The sequence below is a fragment of the Chinchilla lanigera genome, unplaced genomic scaffold (genome assembly GCF_000276665.1).
Source record: "Chinchilla lanigera isolate Chin_1 unplaced genomic scaffold, ChiLan1.0 scaffold00091, whole genome shotgun sequence".
In the NCBI taxonomy this organism is placed as follows: Eukaryota; Metazoa; Chordata; class Mammalia; order Rodentia; family Chinchillidae; genus Chinchilla; species Chinchilla lanigera.
In genome coordinates this window covers 2,774,392-2,791,486 of record NW_004955492.1, presented here as the reverse complement: position 1 = coordinate 2,791,486, position 17,095 = coordinate 2,774,392, and the positions used below count along the sequence as shown (strand labels likewise).

Genomic DNA, 17,095 nt, shown 5'->3' with positions numbered 1-17,095 from the left:
TTTTCTCCGGTACCGGGAACCGAACTCACGACCTTACACTTGCCAGGCAGGCGCTTTTGCTGCTGAGCTAAATCCCCAGCCCCAATGATCTCTTTCATTGTTGTTTGTGTGGCATTAGTCTGTACACATTGTGTGTGTGTGTGTGTGTGTGTTACGTGTGTGAAAGAAACACTAAAGGAATCAGTGCCAAAGCTGAACAGTTTCATTTTCAGTCACTCTGATCTCTTTTTATCATCCTTGCAATTATTTGCAGAAGAGAAATCTGCTTTAGAAAAATGTAGAGAAAAATCTTTGTTTTGCTTGTCTAGTCATCTGAGCTTCAGTCTTCTCTCAGTTCACTGGCAGGATCTAGGAAAGTTTGGGACATATCAGCTACTGTAAGGATAACATGTATCATTAATAGAAAAGAGTAAGTGTCCAGAAAAGTATTATAAGTACTTCCAGATTAGTGAAAACTCTCGAGCTAGCATTCCTTTCTGTTCGTCTTTCCACACTGCCCCTTCAAGTATTTTGTGCTGTGGATCTGAAATTTAGCCAAAGACAGCTGTAGAGTTAAGCTTTCTTTATCTTTTTGTATGAATGAGTTTGCAAGCCAGAGCTAATATGTTTGAAGCATCATCCTGGTAATTACTGTATATTCATTTAGCTCCATTTAGCTAGCTCCCCTCTACACAGACACCTTCACCCCCATTTTAAGTGGGAAGATGAAAGTTGAAAGAGCAAGGTGAATTCCCCATAGTCACTCTGCTGTTATGCGAGGCACATCAGAGAGTCTGCTAGCTGACTTCAAAGAGTGTATCTGCCTGTCTGGGTCAGGGGTGGTCTAATACAGTGAAGAGTGTCAGAGTCAGAGGTACTTCATGTGCTTAGGATTTTTAAATTATAGATTTTTATTCTCTTTCACTCACTGTTGCTCTTTCCACCTCCCCTACAGTAACTCCTTGATTTTTGACCCCAGAAACACTGGATTATATATAGATGAGGTTGCCAAATTAATGTAATTCTCTAGAGCTAAATGTGGTAATGAAGCTCAAAAGAGGTGATTGTTGATTATAGTAATTACATTAGATGATCAATTAAATTTTCTCATAAAATAGCTTGTTTAATTATAGAAGAAGTCAGTTTGATTCCCAGAGCACTTAACAATAACTTCTGTATCCTCCTGATATTTACAGAATGTTTGTTAGGGTTATCCTCTGACAAGCGTTTTATGCATGCTACTATTATTACTATACTAGGAATAGTTGTGGTTTCTTACCAGGCTTAGTATTGGTTGTGCTGATCTGTCCCCTTGCACTTATGATGTACCTCATAGTATCACCTAATGTTCAGAAAGTTCGCTGGGTGGTTGTGTACCTGTAGGTGGCACTCTTAGACAGAGTTAGCCCTCAGGAAAACGGAGCAGTATCTCCTTTGTATTTTTGCTGGCTTGTTTGTCTCGAAAGGCAAATTCAGCATTTGCAGTTCTTCCAGTGGCTTCAGCTAAACTACTTTGGAAACTAAAGGACTATAGTTTGTCATTAAATTTTAAAAAATATTTATTTTTCTTTTGTGTTTCTCAAACTTCTTTAGCAGTTATATTTCAGGGCAATTCAGTATCCCTTACAATATATGTTACTGTTTTATATATATCTATATATATTATAAACTTTAAATTTAGACATATCAAACTCTTCAGTTTGCTGCTCCTTTAGTAGCATTCTTTGTATCAGATTATTATGCCTGAAGTTAGCAGTACATTAAAAAATATTTTATAACACTTAGATTTAAAAATTTATATTTGTTTTTCCTCCTCATTTTTAAAATTTAAATGCTTTGTAATATTTTAATGTGAAAGAATAGCATGTGTTTAGTATTTTCAGCAGAGTAGCTATACTAGAAATCTAGAATCTTGCTAGTGATGACTTGCCAAAATGTTTCAATCCGACAAATATTAGGCACTAAAGAGTGATGCAGTTTTACCTTAGTAAATCTCCCTATGGTTTTTGTCTATTTATAAAAAAAAATGACATTAAGTACTTTCAGATGTGGGAGATGTAATAAAAATTCTTTATTGCAGCATTTCTTTGTCTTCACTGTACAGGGTTGGAAATGAAATATGATCCCTGAAACTTAACTTAAGAGTTTTGTTGGATACAGCGGTGCGCTTTTTAGTATTTATTTTCACTCCCTACACTTAGAATTTGTTGGCGCAGAGAAAAGCATGAAGCTGTTTCTCCTTCTTTGGTGATTGCAGATGTGACTGGTGTTCAGTATTGTGACTGCATAAACGAGTAATGGTTGGAAATATGGCGAATGTTTAAGTTTAAAAGATACCTCGGTGAGACTCAATGCTGTTCGCCTCTCCCCTCAAATAGTCCCCTTTGCTTCAAGCACACTGATACCATCGTCTTTGCCACTTTCCAAACAGTGATAGAAGTCCTTTTTTGTGAGTGTCTTTACAAGGTCCGATAAAGAATGTGGTGTATGTTGCTGCCCAGGGCCATCCAACAGAAAGACAGGCTTTCAAATACAACAGTGTGTCGTCATTCACCTCATTCACCAGATCTGGCTCTTTCCCAAAGTCCAAATGACCATGAAAGGTAAAAGACTCAGGACATTGAGGCAGCCATCACAGTACAAGTGGAGACACTCACGAGAGAGGACTTCCAGAACTTCTTCATTGAGTGGCAGGAACGATGGGATAAGTGTGTTTGACGTAGTTGGAGTGTTTTGAGGTGCGCTAATTGCAGTGTGCCTTTTATTTTAATGCAATTTAAATTTAAACGTTCACAGTATGTTTTGCTCACACCTCATATATTCATGTTTTAAATACCCATTAGAAGATATGTGAGCAGTCTTCCTTTGCGTAGATTTTCTAAATTAATTGAAGCACTAAAGGCATTAGAAGGAGAAGAGTCATGTATGAGTTTGCATACTGTGTGCGTTATTAAAGCCATCAGAAGTTCTGCCGTGGGGTCCTCTCATAGATTGGCTATGGCTCATCTTGGATTACTTTATATTCTTGTCTTGATGTTCTCCTAGGAGGTGGGAATCATCCCCTGCTGGTGCCCTATGACACGCTGACAGCCAAAGAGAAAGCCAAGGACAGGGAAAAGGCACAGGACATCCTCAAGTTCCTACAGATAAATGGATATGCAGTATCCAGGTAGACTGACACCTGCTGTACATCCTTTGCATAAGTTTGAACATTTAAATACCCTTTCCAGTTGGAAGCTGAAAATGAATTCAGCACTTTAAACCTTGGAAGTACTATTTAGTGTATTCAGGATTCACGCATGCCGTAATCATTAATGCCATTAGCTCTTTGTCACATAGCTGAGGTCCTGTTTCTACTTATATTAAGTTGCCATCCGTCTTTTAGGCAAAACTACTAGGCAAAAAATCTCATCCTATTTTCATAGAGACCACGTGTTATTTTATAATAATCGAGTTATTCCCTGTTTTTTATATCAGATACAAAATATTCCTTATGAATTCAATGTCTTTTTGCCTTGAACTACAAGAATATTGGATCATTTCCAAGACATGTGTGTACATGTGTTGTGAATAAAGTGTTACCTTCTAATAAATGTTGTTAACATTAGTTTCTGTTTCTTTTTTTCTGTTCAAGAGGATTCAAGGACCTGGAATTGGACACACCTTCCATTGAGAAGCGATTTGCATACAGTTTCCTCCAACAGCTCATCCGCTATGTGGATGAGGCCCATCAGTACATCCTGGAGTTTGGTGAGTATTTGGGCCCTATTACCTGCAGCCTGGCTTTGTCATTCCTGATGTTTACAGGGAAGAGCTTGGTACAGATTAAGCGGCTGTTTCCTGATGCTGTTGACATATTTTTGTCCTTCCTAATACTGAGTCCAGTGGCCAAGAGACAAACAAGTGGTTTGTGAGTGAGCAAAGTTAAAAAACTTGAAAGAAATCTGAAAACGTAATTCTTTTCTTTTTATAATGTGTATTGACATTGTCTGTTTATTTTGAAAGATACTTTGAAAGGACATCAAAATTTTAAGGTGGAGTAAAAGCTATGGAATTAGTCTCTCTACACAGAAAGAGGAACGCTGGAGCTCAGCGGATGCTCAGGGTGTCCGAACATTGTGAGGACTTGAGCCGAGCTCTTATGAGGATGCCCATGTGCAGCAGAGCACCCGCAGGGCAGAATTCTTCACTGTGCTCTCAGGGCGCTAGGGAAGGCCTCCTTCTCACCTGGCCAGTGCCACCTGGCCATACTGAATTTATGGTTTGAAGCCTTAGGCTTAGAACAGAGCATCAAGGCGGCCTTTCTTCACTCTGTGATGTCCTGATCTGCCTTGTGAAAAACTCCAAGTGTGAATCACTGGCCCTCCTGTCAGACCACCTGCCAGCCCCTGAGTGGTAATAAATCTAAGGAGTCAGTTTGTCCCTTTTGGAAAACAGTGACCCTTCTGGGGGCCCCCTTTCATCTCCCTTTTCACTCCCAGGGTTTTGTTATGGTCTTGTGTTTAATGCTCATTCCTTCTGTCATTCAACACCTTCCCTCTGGGCCCAGCATCCTTCATCCCTTGGCTGCTATTTTTCTTAGGGTTTAAGTTCATTTCTCACACAACTTCACATTAAGGTTTGTAGAAATTCTGGCTCTGATATTTCTTGCTCCTGGCCTCCTGCATCATAAATGTTATTAAAGATTTTGCAGTTTAGCATCATTTTCATAAACCAATGTACTCTCTTCCAACCTGCATCTTTTACAGTCTGAATACTGATATTTTCTTTTTTCTCAATCATCTAACTATGCAAACTAATTTATGATGCTGTAACTCTGTAACTCATATAACTATAATTTTCAAAAAATAGCAAAGCAGCCTAACAGATGGCCAATTTAGTTTAAATTAATGAAATTCAACCCAAGAAGAAAAAAGAAGCAGTGTGAAGTTGTGACATTTTAATGCTCAAAGTTCAGTATTGAAATTTCTGATCGACATTTAAAAGGTTCTGATAAAAGGAATCCACCCCAAGATCCAGTCTTTTTTTTGGCAAGGCAGGAGAGATAAGAAAGGAATAAAGAAGAATAATCATTTGGAGAAGGGGATAGGAAAATTATTATTATTGCCTTCATGTGGAGAGTAGAGACACACATTTCCAGGGCAGTGGTTTGTTTAGATATTATTCACTTGATTCAGATTTCTGAATAAACTACTGAGCACAGTGTGTACAGGGAGTGGTGAGAGACTTGGTCCAAGACAAATTTGCCTACTTGGTGCATTTCATTCTTTCCACAGGGCAGAGGGTCTTACAAACACAGTGCTGGGGGAAAATACCTACAGAGATTGAGCCCAACAAAATAACGTATTGTTTTCAAGGTTTTTGATATTGCATGTACCTGTTTGAACTAGCCATGGCAGCAAATTGTAAGAATCCGTTAGAGGCACAGGTGCAGCTGAGACTGTCAGTGCTGTCATTGTCACTAGAAACAAAACCACTGTACTGCCTTCTCCTTTGCCTTTGGCTTCGCGGACTTGCCGCGTATCTTTAATTTACTTAATTTAGGTCTCACCTAATTGTGACAGCAAGAACATGCTATGCCTTCTAAATTTTTTACTGTATTCTCTCCAATTCCTTTGCACATAAGCATTTTTATTAAAATTATAATGAAATAAATGATATTTCTTATTTGACTCAGAATATTAGCAGAGTTGACTGAGCACAAAACTCTATCTTGACATATTTTATATAAGAACCTCCCTTCGAGGGGTCTAATGTTTTGCTTATTGTGCTTGAGAGAAATTTAATGCCAAGGTAATACAAAAGTGATGTGTGCAAGTGATAAAAGTCCTCACTTTGTTTTACTTATTTGTAGCAAGAACATTGTTCTGGTATTACAAAATAGTAGCTGTCTTTCCTAAAAATTACCTTGAATTTATGTATAAGATTTAATCAATAGTACCTTGTTTTTTCTAATTGCACAAACAAGCAGAAGTCAGATTCTTATAAAATCTTATGTCCAAATCTGAGCTTTTAGCTCTCTGGTGCACCCTGCAAAGCATCGTGATTGTTATAGTGCATTTTCTCCTCTTTTGCATGTGTGAACACTTTTCTGTATGCATGAAGAATGTAGGAAGGGCCACCTGCTAAGCGAAATACACTGGGTTAATCAATTCTTAACCTGGAATTGTTTTAAAAACCATGGGTGAAATGTGTTTTTGCTTCAGTTTTGGAAATTATCTTTTGACATAGGTCAGAACTCCTTTATTCTTTTATAGAATGCTAATTTTGCAGCCTCATTTTAAAATTACTGTACTCTTGCTCATTGCAGGCCCAATTCTTATACTTTTTCAGTTATATGTTAAAATCAGAGGCCTTTACTCTCAGTCATACCAGGAGGTAATTGTCTTTATCAGAGACTAGGGTTAAAACTAACCAAATCTGTGTACTTAGTTTGTAGTTTCTTTTCTTATCCTGTGAACTTTGTTCTCCCAGGTTACTGAAAATGTGCAATTCAGACTTTATTCCAATTTTCTTCCACTTGTCAATAGGATGTCAAGGCTACACAGAAGCATAGTTGTGTTCATAGACGTAAATATGGGCTATCTGCAATAGCATTTTATTTAGATTTGATTTTTTAAAAAAATCTTTTCAATTGCAGTACTAAATTTATCCTTTATATTTGTGATTGGCTTGTTATTTTCTATGTAGTGGGCTTATATATTTAGCAATACATCCTAAACTCTGCATTTTGGGTGAATATCTTGTGATGTTTGCAGTGCAATGTGTGTCTAAAACTCTTCATGTCTACAGATGGTGGCAGCAGAAGCAAAGGAGAACATTTCCCTTATGAACAAGAAATCAAGTTCTTTGCCAAAGTACAGTATACAATCCATCTTGTTTCTGCTTCAATATGTGTGTTTGCAAAATATACTCATTAGATCATTGCTTCTTTTCAGAATGTACTTGTCTATAAATGTGAATTTCACTACAAGTAGATATTCTGTGGCGCAAAGAGAACTGCATGAATCAAGCGGGATGAATTTCCTGCCAGCATACTTGGTCACACTTCAACTCGATCAGCTTTCCCTACCCTATTCCTCAAACAACTTAGTGCTAGTGGAAATCTAAATGAAATTTCTATTTTTTTTTCACTTTCTCATATGACAGAGAAAATGTATATATTAACACTTGAATATTGGCATGATTTACCAGTTTTATATGAGCCTTTCTTTTCCAAGGAGGGAAAGCATTAGTTAATTCATAAATTATTATATCACTAGAACATTTACTGTAGAATCTGTGTTGTTGGACTTTAGTTCTGCTCATTTTACAGATGAGAAAACTGAGGCTTAAAATAAATAACTGTTCATGTACAAAGTACATTGCATTATCCATTCCATTTAATAAGGATATAGCAAGGATTTTCTATATTATTGTAATATTCATCACTTCCTCTCAGCCAAAAAAGGAGAAAACAAAGAGTTGGACTGTCTCCACATTGGGCTCCTGCACTCCCTTAGTACTTACTATGGCCTGGGCCTACCTGTTTCAGGTAGTAGAATATGGCCTGGGGATTGTCATGAAAACCTGTGTAATGCCCTTGCTAAACCTTCCTGTTTACACTATCTTGTAGTTGACCCGAGGTGCTAATTATTGCTGTCAGCTTTCTTTCAAAGTACTTGCATTTGGCTGTTCATACAGATAATTCACTATAAGCACAACACTTGTTTACTTCAAAATGGTGTGCTTTTTGATTAATATTTGACCTCCATTGTATAGTCACAATTCTACCCTTTATATAAAGAAAATTTGTCTTTTCTTTCTAACTCAACAGAGCACTCAGAGTCTGTTCTACTCATGCAAACATTTGGTTCATCCTGGGGTGCACAATGTTGATAGATAGATAAATCGATTGATCAATCTCTAGTCCCTATTAGACTGTAATTCCCCCTTGAGAGCAAGTTATCAGAATGCTGTGTTCATGGCCTCTACTACACCCTTAAAATGCATTTTTGTTTTTCCCACCTTTTTTACCAGTGCTTCATGCGGCTTAATTTCTGCTAAGCCTATATTTCATTCATTCACCATATTTATTGAATACCTATTCTATGCCAACCATTGAATTCAGGCAGCATCACAACTTTCAAGGAAGATAGACAGGACATATATTCTTCATTCTCTATAACTGTGCTGTATCCCATGGTAGAAACAAAGGGCATAGTTAGGTAGACTTGAGTTTGAATACTAGTAATGCTATCATTAATTTTTTATTATTCGTTGAAAATGTATTTATCTAGTGTTTGTTATAGGCTCAGCATAACCCTACACATTAGAGATAGTCTCGTAAACAAAATAGGGCAAGTAACAGTTCTAGAGGCCAAGAAAGAACCTTAACGAGAAACAAACTTAAAATTAGTCTTGTGCTCTTATAGCTCATAGTCTCTTAGGAAGAGAAACCTTAATCAAAAATTGCATATGTAAAATGGAAGATTGGCAAAGATGTTAGAAGAGCAGGGAATGTAGGATTTTAGCTCCTTGAGGAGGCCACAGAGGCTTAACAGATGAAGTTCTCCTGAGCTGAGTTCTGCAGGAGTGTGAAATAGTTTTTGGAGAGCAGGGAGAGCATTGCAGACAGAGGGAATTACATACACAAATACACAGGGTGGGAGTGCTCAGTGCTAGCAGGAGTAGCTGGCCTGAGGCCCGCAGGATTAAGTGTGAGAAAATAGGACGGTGGAGCCAGGTGTTGTGACACATGGCTATAATTGCAGCTTTTGGGAGGCATAGGCAGAGGATAACTATGAATTTGAGGCCAGCCTGGGCTACAAAGTGAGTTTAAGTCTAGCCTGAACTATATAGTGAGACCTTACCTAGAACAGATAAAAAAAAAAAAACAGGAAAAGAAATATAAAATAGAGCAAGAAAGATATGGGATGTTGGCTTTGAGAAAGCCAGGTCAGAATATTGCTTAGGCAGTCAGGCACGGTGTGACTTTAAGCCTGTTACTCTGTCTGCATGTAGTACCTGTAAAGCAAAGACACCAGCCCCCACAGCCAGTTACCAGAACAATAAGATGTCCTGACAGTTAATACTTATTCAGTATATGATGATCATGGATTACTTTGGAGCCTACTGGGCATTGAACTACATTGTATAAAAATACTGAGAATATCTCATTTGGAGAAAAATTTCAAGCTGTTGGAAATGTGCTTTGTTTCCCATAGTCACTTCCCACCATACCCAACTGCCCCTCCCCTACACTGTACACACACATAGGACATGGAGCCCGCAGAGAGGACAGAGAGAGGCATGCTCTGCTGTGACGTAGACCCAGGGCCTGTGGCATGTGAACAGAACTCTGACTGCTCTGAGCCTTTCCTCTTATTCATACCCAGCAAGAGTCCACTCTGTAGATCTCTTTTCTTTTCCTTTCTTTCAGGTTGTTCTTCCTTTAATTGATCAGTATTTCAAAAACCATCGCTTATACTTCTTATCTGCTGCGAGCAGACCACTCTGCTCTGGAGGACATGCGTCAAACAAAGAGAAAGAGATGGTGACTAGGTAAAGAGCCACAACCACACAGCTTTGCGTGGGTTCTGTGTGTATGCTTGGGGCAGACAACTGCAGTGGGGCCATGAGCAGAGTCCCCTGCCCTTGCCTCTTGTCTCTGGCTTCTTGACATCAGACACTGGATTAGGGGAATTTTCGTCACTTAAAATATGTGTTCTAGATGTTGTATTTCCTTATTCCTTGCTGCTAACTGCATTGCTGAAGAAGAGAAGCAAAATGTACAAAGTAGAATCCACAAGGCCAGGGAAACATCACCAATGTTAGTCTCTGTGAAACACGGTCCTTTGAACATTGATTTCTTTAACATTTCCAGAAATCTAATACTGTACTTTTTGCCAGCTTTTATTTTTCAGGAAGACAAAATCCTACTTACACACATTTTAATGACACAGAAATTTTGATGGCCAATCTTGGAAAGCACTGAAAGAAAAATACATTTACTGAACATTTCCCCTCATGGCACTCAAGCTAGTATCTTAGAAACACCCTCTCATTTGTGCTTAAACCTAAGTATTCTTTTTATATATATTTTTCAAATTTCGCTGGGGATTTGCAATGTTTCCTCACAGCTCTGCCAGAACTTGCTACCCAGGGGAACTGATTACTCAGCACATCTACCTATGTATTATTACATTGCTCAAAATCCATACCAGACTTTGAAGAATATATCTGAATGAAATGAAATTTCTATAAAAGTGAGCAGAGTATATAAATCAGAACACTGAAGAAACTGCAGGAAAAACTTGGCTATTTAATGCTGTGCTGGGTGGTGGTGCTATGGCAACCTACTGGTGAGGGTGACAAGAAATTAAAGAAGTATACCACCTGAGGATGGAAAATAAATAGCATTCCCTACAATATTTAATGCGGTGGGGGAAGCAACCAGGAGGTAATTTTCTGCTCATTTCTTTAATTGTTATCTATTTCACCAGCTAGTCAGGGGACAGTCATGTGATGTAGGATTGCCGCAACACTAGAGATGTCCTCATTCCTCCTCAAGTAATACTGTTTCTCTGAAGCTGATGAAATGGATGGTAGTAAAACAATAGATGTGATTCATCACAGGGGCATACTTTGTTTCCCAAAACAGTTATCAGATAGAGAAGACACACACTATCTCTTTCCCCTCCCACTTGGGCACGACCTTCTTTCCTACCTTTCCTTGAAGGGAGAGTGGCTGACCCTCAGTGTTTCAGGAACACACTCATTCTCTTCTTTGGGCCACTGTCTCTGACAACCGTGAGCACACACAGTAGCTTAAAAACCCAGAAGCACTAAGTTCCCAGTACATATTTCACCACAAAACCCAGGGTGTTGAGAAGTCTTCTACTCTTCCCAGGAACACTTAGCCTTTTGTAATTGAAACTTTGTTCCCAGAGGATATTGTGAATTTAAACTAGATTAAATAAATCCAGAGAAAATGCAGTCAGAGAAAATAGGGAGAAAATGCAGATAAACTGATGCAAATTCTGCTTTCTTCTCTCTCATATTATCTCTATTAGATGTCAGACTTACCCTCCAAATTTTCCCTGACAACAAAATGTACATGTATCAAAACATCAAGTTGTATACTTAGTATGTGTGCTGTTGAAGGAAACACAGGCTGTACACTTAGAATATAGACGTTTTATTGTTAATTGTACATAAATAAGGGGGCTGGGGATTTAGCTGAGCGGCACAGAGCCTGCCTGGCAAGCGCAAGGTCGTGAGTTTGATTCCCAGTCCTGAAAAAAAAAGAAAAAACATAAATAAGAATAGAAAACATTCATAGAACCATACCCTGAAAAAATTAGCTTATTTTCTTACCATCTTTATATCTATCCCTCATTGAATAAGTCTGAAAATGTTACTATTCCATGCTAGCCTAGAGTGATACACTTTTGAAGCCCGAGACTGATCATAGATGTCCCCTTTCTATGATGACACTGTACAAAATGTTTGTAATGACTTTATCTTCAGTTTTACTTCACCTAATAGAAAGATTAGATTTTATTTTTCACATTAGCATTTCTGAAAAAGTAACACATGCCATTTAAAATTCTAAGACATAGAAATGAGATGCATATAGAAGTAACTTATTTCATGATAGTATATTAGTAACAAACAGGAATTTAACCTTAGAAAATTCATAGATTAAAAAATGAATATAAATAAGTTATGGGTACATACATGTACAAAATACTGTGACACTATTATAATTTGATGGATGTGAATATCTAGTAATTTAGAAAAGTGATCGGGGGAAAAATATATGTTCAAATAATAGCCCAAATTTTAAAAATACCTAAATTTGTCTGTATAGAATACTAGTAACAAATAAACAACTTTAAAAACTGTTTTCTTCAGATAGTATATTAAAGAGTTTTATTACTATTTTCATGTATTTTCTAAGTTTTAAAGATGTAAATATTTTATAACAATACAAATATTTTAAAACAACTAGGAGCACCGTAAATATAAAAACCAACTCAATAATTGGACACATTGAAGTAGAACCATTGAAATTTATAAATGTCTGATTTCTTATTGCTTGAATTCAATATTACAATTTAAGTGAATAAAATAGGCAAAAATAAAATCAAATAGACAAAATCTGGTAAAATAGGTAAAATCTGCCTGTACTACTATGAATAAAAGGTGTATGCACTACAATGATAATTTTAGCTGTGAATAATGATTTTATGGGTCTCAATTAACTTCTCTACAATTAAAAAATAATGTTTCCATAGCATTAGAAATTATGTATTGAGCAGTATAGTGTGTAAAATTTGTCTGCAGAAAGTGAGATTTGGTCCATGTCTTCCAGAAAGGCATCTTGTAGTAGCTAAATAGAGGTATATGAATATAGTCACGATGGAAGAAAACCCAGTGGTTGCCTGGTGATCAAAGTCAAGTCTAACCATGATGGATGGGTTTGGACAGACTAAAGACTATAAAGGCATGCCATGCAAAGTTGATCACAAAGAAGTATAGATTAGAGGTCGAGTGAGGGGAATATTTTGCAGATAGTATGTAACTACATCAATAAAGTATCATGCCTATTAATTTAGAGCAAATGTAAGGCATATAGATTGTAATGGATACTGGTTGCCAGAAAAAGCATCTCTTGCTTTCTTTTTAAATTTTAAAATGTTATTTTCAACTAATTATTCATTGGCACTAAGAAGCCACTGAAGTCTTTTAACTTGGAGGATGATCAGAATGGCCCTTTGGGAAGGACAACATGGCAGCAGATGTGGGTGGACAGGAATGGGAGAGCTGCACATGGCAGGGTTTCAGGACTGGAGCAGCAACCCAGGCTATCACAGCAGAAGTGCTACCACTGGGTCATTCAGTAGACACTTCTGACAGCCTACCAAGCACAGCCAGATGTCCTGGGTCTGGAGGTGACCATACACTCTAAGAACACAGTTCCTAACTTTAGAGAGCTTGAAAATGCAGTGAAGAAGATGCATACAGGCGGAGCTCACTGTATGTGAAGTTGTGATGTGTGTCATTGGAGATGGATATGGAGTACTGAGTATAGATTAGAACTGTCAATGTATGAAGAAGCAGGGTATGGCAAACAAGGTCAGCCTGACTTGGCAGTAATATGGCATGTGATAAGGAGCTGATCATGGTGCTGAATTTTTAGCTTTAGGTAATTGGAACTCTACTGGTGTTGCTCAAGAAAACAGCTGATTTCAGAAAAACAGCTACTTTCCAGAAGAGATTAAATTCATTAGTTATTCATTAAAGTATAAGTAGGACATTCAACTGGAAATATTCAGCAAGTAATTGGAAACATGCCTTTGGTCTTGTGGAAAGATAAGGGCAACAAATGACATATTTAGGGGTTATCTGTACACTTCAGCAAAAGAAACTGAAGCAGACTACAGCGAGAAGCAAAAAGGCCTGGCTACCAGCCCATGGAGAATGATTACATTTGGAAGACTTTTAGAAGTGGATCTTTGAAGAATATGGAGCATGATTAGAAAGGAAAGGAAAAATACTGGTATAAAACAAAGTCCAAGGGGAGTAACAGTTTTGAAGATTTAAGTATTCATTATAAAGCTATCCAAGAAGTAGAATAAAAACAAGTTATTAAAGTTGCTGGTTAGGAACACTGGTGGACTTCAAGGGAGTGCTTCAGAATGAGGCAGTGACCAGTGTGGAAGGAGTGTAGTTGCCTTATAGTTACACATTCTGAAGAATGTTATTACTGTCAAGAAGATCAGAGAATGGAGGCAACAGTATTATGGGAAATATTTTTAGAGAAAGTATAGGCTAAACTTTATAATAATCAAACTTTATAGTCTGTACAAGAAGCTCACCCTCAAAATGGGTGGCACAGGAGAGCAATGAGATATAATTTATCTTTCTATAACTTTCTATATCTTTGTTTCTCTCTGGTGGCATATTCAGTTAAGAATCATCAGATATTGTTCTTTTTTCTTCTTTTTTTTAGTACCAGAAATTGAACTCAGGACTTTGTGCTTGCCAGGCAGGCACTTGTACCACTGAGCTATATCCCCGGCCCAGATATTGTTAAGAAGTCACTTTTCTCTGACAGATTCTAAGCTATTAAATAGAATCTGATGAAATGAAATGCGGAAAAGTTCTACACAAACATCTGACATCTGAATTAATTGGGATAATGAATCCTAGCATCATAAATTCAGTGTCATAAGAATACCTATGAATTTTTGTTGTATACTGAGTATTAGAGAGTAATAAGTAAAAGGTGTCATCACTTAAAATAAATTGGAATACAGGGATACCAAGTATGTATAGTTCTAAATGCGATTGCTCTCTTTAGGAGAGGTACTTTTTTGGAATTAGCACACAGTTATAACTCAGAAAGCTCAGGAGATGGAAGAGGTTCTTGGAAAAAGCCATATATATACATATGGCTTTAAATAGTGCAAGTCAACAATGTAATGTCTCATCTTAGTCTAGTAGATATTTGAATGGGTTATTATTTTAAAAACTGTTAATTGTTATGAGATTTACCAAAACTTCAGGTTTACTCAGACATTTCTGGCTGCATATTTTCCTGTAAAAACTACAAAATGACCTAGATCATTAATTTTAGTCCATAAATTAATCCACAATGGTACCGAAGTGGGGTATGATGGCCAAAACTTAACGTAAGGAAGGTTACCTCACAGAGGGAACCCCTCTCTGCCCTTTCTTTCCTTCTTGATTTGGGTTGATCACCTGCATTTGCTTCTGTGGCTGGTCTGCAGCCCCAGTATGGGTGCCCTAGGGATGTGCCTGAGGATGGAGTTTCCCAAGAGAGCCTATGAGAACAGGACCAGTAGGGGTCTCCCTGTCCTCATTCTTGGGAAAAATCAAGCTGACTGTGAGTGGGAATTCACAAACGGTTCTTCAAGTTTAATGTACTAAGAAGCACTGGCCAGCACAAGCCTGTGCTCCTGAGAGCTCAGTAGTGTGGGTAGATGTGAAAATAATACCAGGAAGATCAAGTGCAAGGGTAGAGAGTGGCCCCTGGGACCAGCAGAGGGAAACGTCCTTCAGTGTGGTTTGGAAGTGGTATTGGAGATCTGGGGGTCAGAAAAGCTGCACCTGAGTCCTGAGGCATGGGTAGAGTAGGAAGTGGTGTAACCTGGGTGTGAGGAGAGGCTGTTCCTGAGAGAGGGGTCTACAGGAGCCTGCCTACTAGACTGAGGCTTGGTGGAGAGACAGGGCTTTCCAGACTCTCCCAGGTTCGGAATCTGATCTGAGAGGTGGAAGATTCAGCGCTGTGGTGCTGAATGATGACTCTGGGAAATTGTTACCAGAAACTCCCATTGCCAGTTGCCAGGAGAGGCTTCCCAGGAACTTGTTCTAACAGAGATAAGATGTGTGCTCCATTTCTAGACTAGTGTGAAGAATCCTTTAAATGATCGCATCTGTGATTTCTTCTGAGTGATTATCATTTGTTCCAGTTGTATTTCTACTTCACTGTGTCTGAGTTCATCGGACATCTGGTAAATGTGTAAGATCTGTGATCATGGTTGGAACAGAAGGACATTTTAAGCAGCAGAGCACACTAAAATTCAAAGTAATATTTTATGCCCAAAGTACCATATTTCTTTTGTTAAGTCATGTCCATAATTTAAAAAAAAATCTAGAAATCCAGTGGTATATTTGGGGAGATACAAATATAATTTTTCCTTATGGTTTTTCAGTGGTTTTGTTCTTATGGGATTCATACAGACTGCTTTTATATTAATTAGCTTTGCTTTCAATTTTTTTTTTTTTGGTTTCTTTACTTATAATATGTGCTTTTTAACCATGTTTGTTAAATATACGCACTCAAAGACTCTTTCTTTAATATCTTTATTCCACATTCTGCTCAGAGAAGTGATTCTTTCTGCGTGACATCATGTTGCTTTTTTCCGGCTCATATATCAGCTGTTTTTTTTTCTTTTTTCTTCTTTTTTTTTTCTTTTCAAAATTTTCTCCCTGTCTTTTCTACCTTCCCCTCCCCCTTCCCTTTTCTCTTTTGTTTTTCTTTTGTCTTCAGCCTATTCTGCAAACTTGGAGTTCTTGTCAGGCATAGGATTTCACTGTTTGGTAAGGAGACTCTTGGAAAAATGATTCGCATGGCTGGCACTTGGTTTTCTTTGCCATTTTGCACCGTGTTGTGTGCTGCAATGTTGCATGAATGCATGTTTGCATGGCTGCATGCATGGTCGTTATAGGCCAAGACAAGTTCCTTGAGGTTTTTGATAGCATTATCTATGGTGAAATGGGGCTCTGTGTCTTTGTATGTCAGTCCAAAGAATAATTAAAACTGAAAAAAGCACGAAGAGGAAATGAATGAAAATGGAAAGTTCTGCCACATTTTATTTCAGAAGTAAAACCAAAACCAGGCCCTTGGGTTTTTGTTTTTTTTTTAATCTCTGCTAGATTAAATAATGAGCTGTTAAAAATCAGAATTTTAAGATGCACTTTTTAATGCAGATTTGCATGATTACCGCATTCCAAACATGGGAGCTCCGTAATCAAGATGGTGAAAGTGACTTTTCTAGCACCACTCAGCCCATACTCAGTCTTTCTTTGTGTCCAAGAATTCATGTAGCTGAAGTCCCTGCTCTGGAGCACCTGCCTTTGAACAGCCGAGCAGGGTGGGTGCTCACTTTCTGCAGACTTTCCCTGATGTGGAGCTTTAGGAGCCTCCACCACCCGGCAAAATTCCTGTGTTGCACTTCTCACATCTCATTTTATAAACTGCAAGAAAAAATTTGAGCCCTTTGCTCTAGTCCATAGGTTTTAATGTATTGTTGGAAAATTTGACCAATAAAATACATAGTGGTATATTGATAAGAGATGTTATAAATTCAGTTATATTTGCAGGAAAAATTAAGGTTAAAACATTTCTATGACAGCCACATTGAGTAAAATGAGAGATACATACACACACACATAAACACCCACAGACAAATAATTTTAAGTTGTTTACAGTTTCTGAGAAATGCTAGCTTCTTGGTATACCTTGCTAATGCTGTAGTGTTTGGGTCCTACTATTTGCAATATTCAATGCTCTTAAATTTGGTAATTAAAATATGTGTTTCAT

General features: G+C 37.8%; 1 protein-coding gene across 7 annotated transcripts in view; it reads left to right on the top strand.

Annotated features, from left to right (window-relative positions):
- The window catches only part of Ryr2 (ryanodine receptor 2 (cardiac)), a gene marked incomplete at its 5' end in the record, with an annotated part of 627,916 nt that overhangs the window by 484,026 nt on the left and 126,795 nt on the right, over nucleotides 1-17,095 (top strand). For all 7 annotated transcript variants that reach the window (XM_013504706.1, XM_013504703.1, XM_013504705.1 and 4 more), the window contains 5 exon segments: nucleotides 3,025-3,148; nucleotides 3,614-3,729; nucleotides 6,772-6,836; nucleotides 9,401-9,522; nucleotides 16,043-16,092. In XM_013504706.1, coding sequence (XP_013360160.1) covers nucleotides 3,025-3,148; nucleotides 3,614-3,729; nucleotides 6,772-6,836; nucleotides 9,401-9,522; nucleotides 16,043-16,092 — 477 coding nt within the window.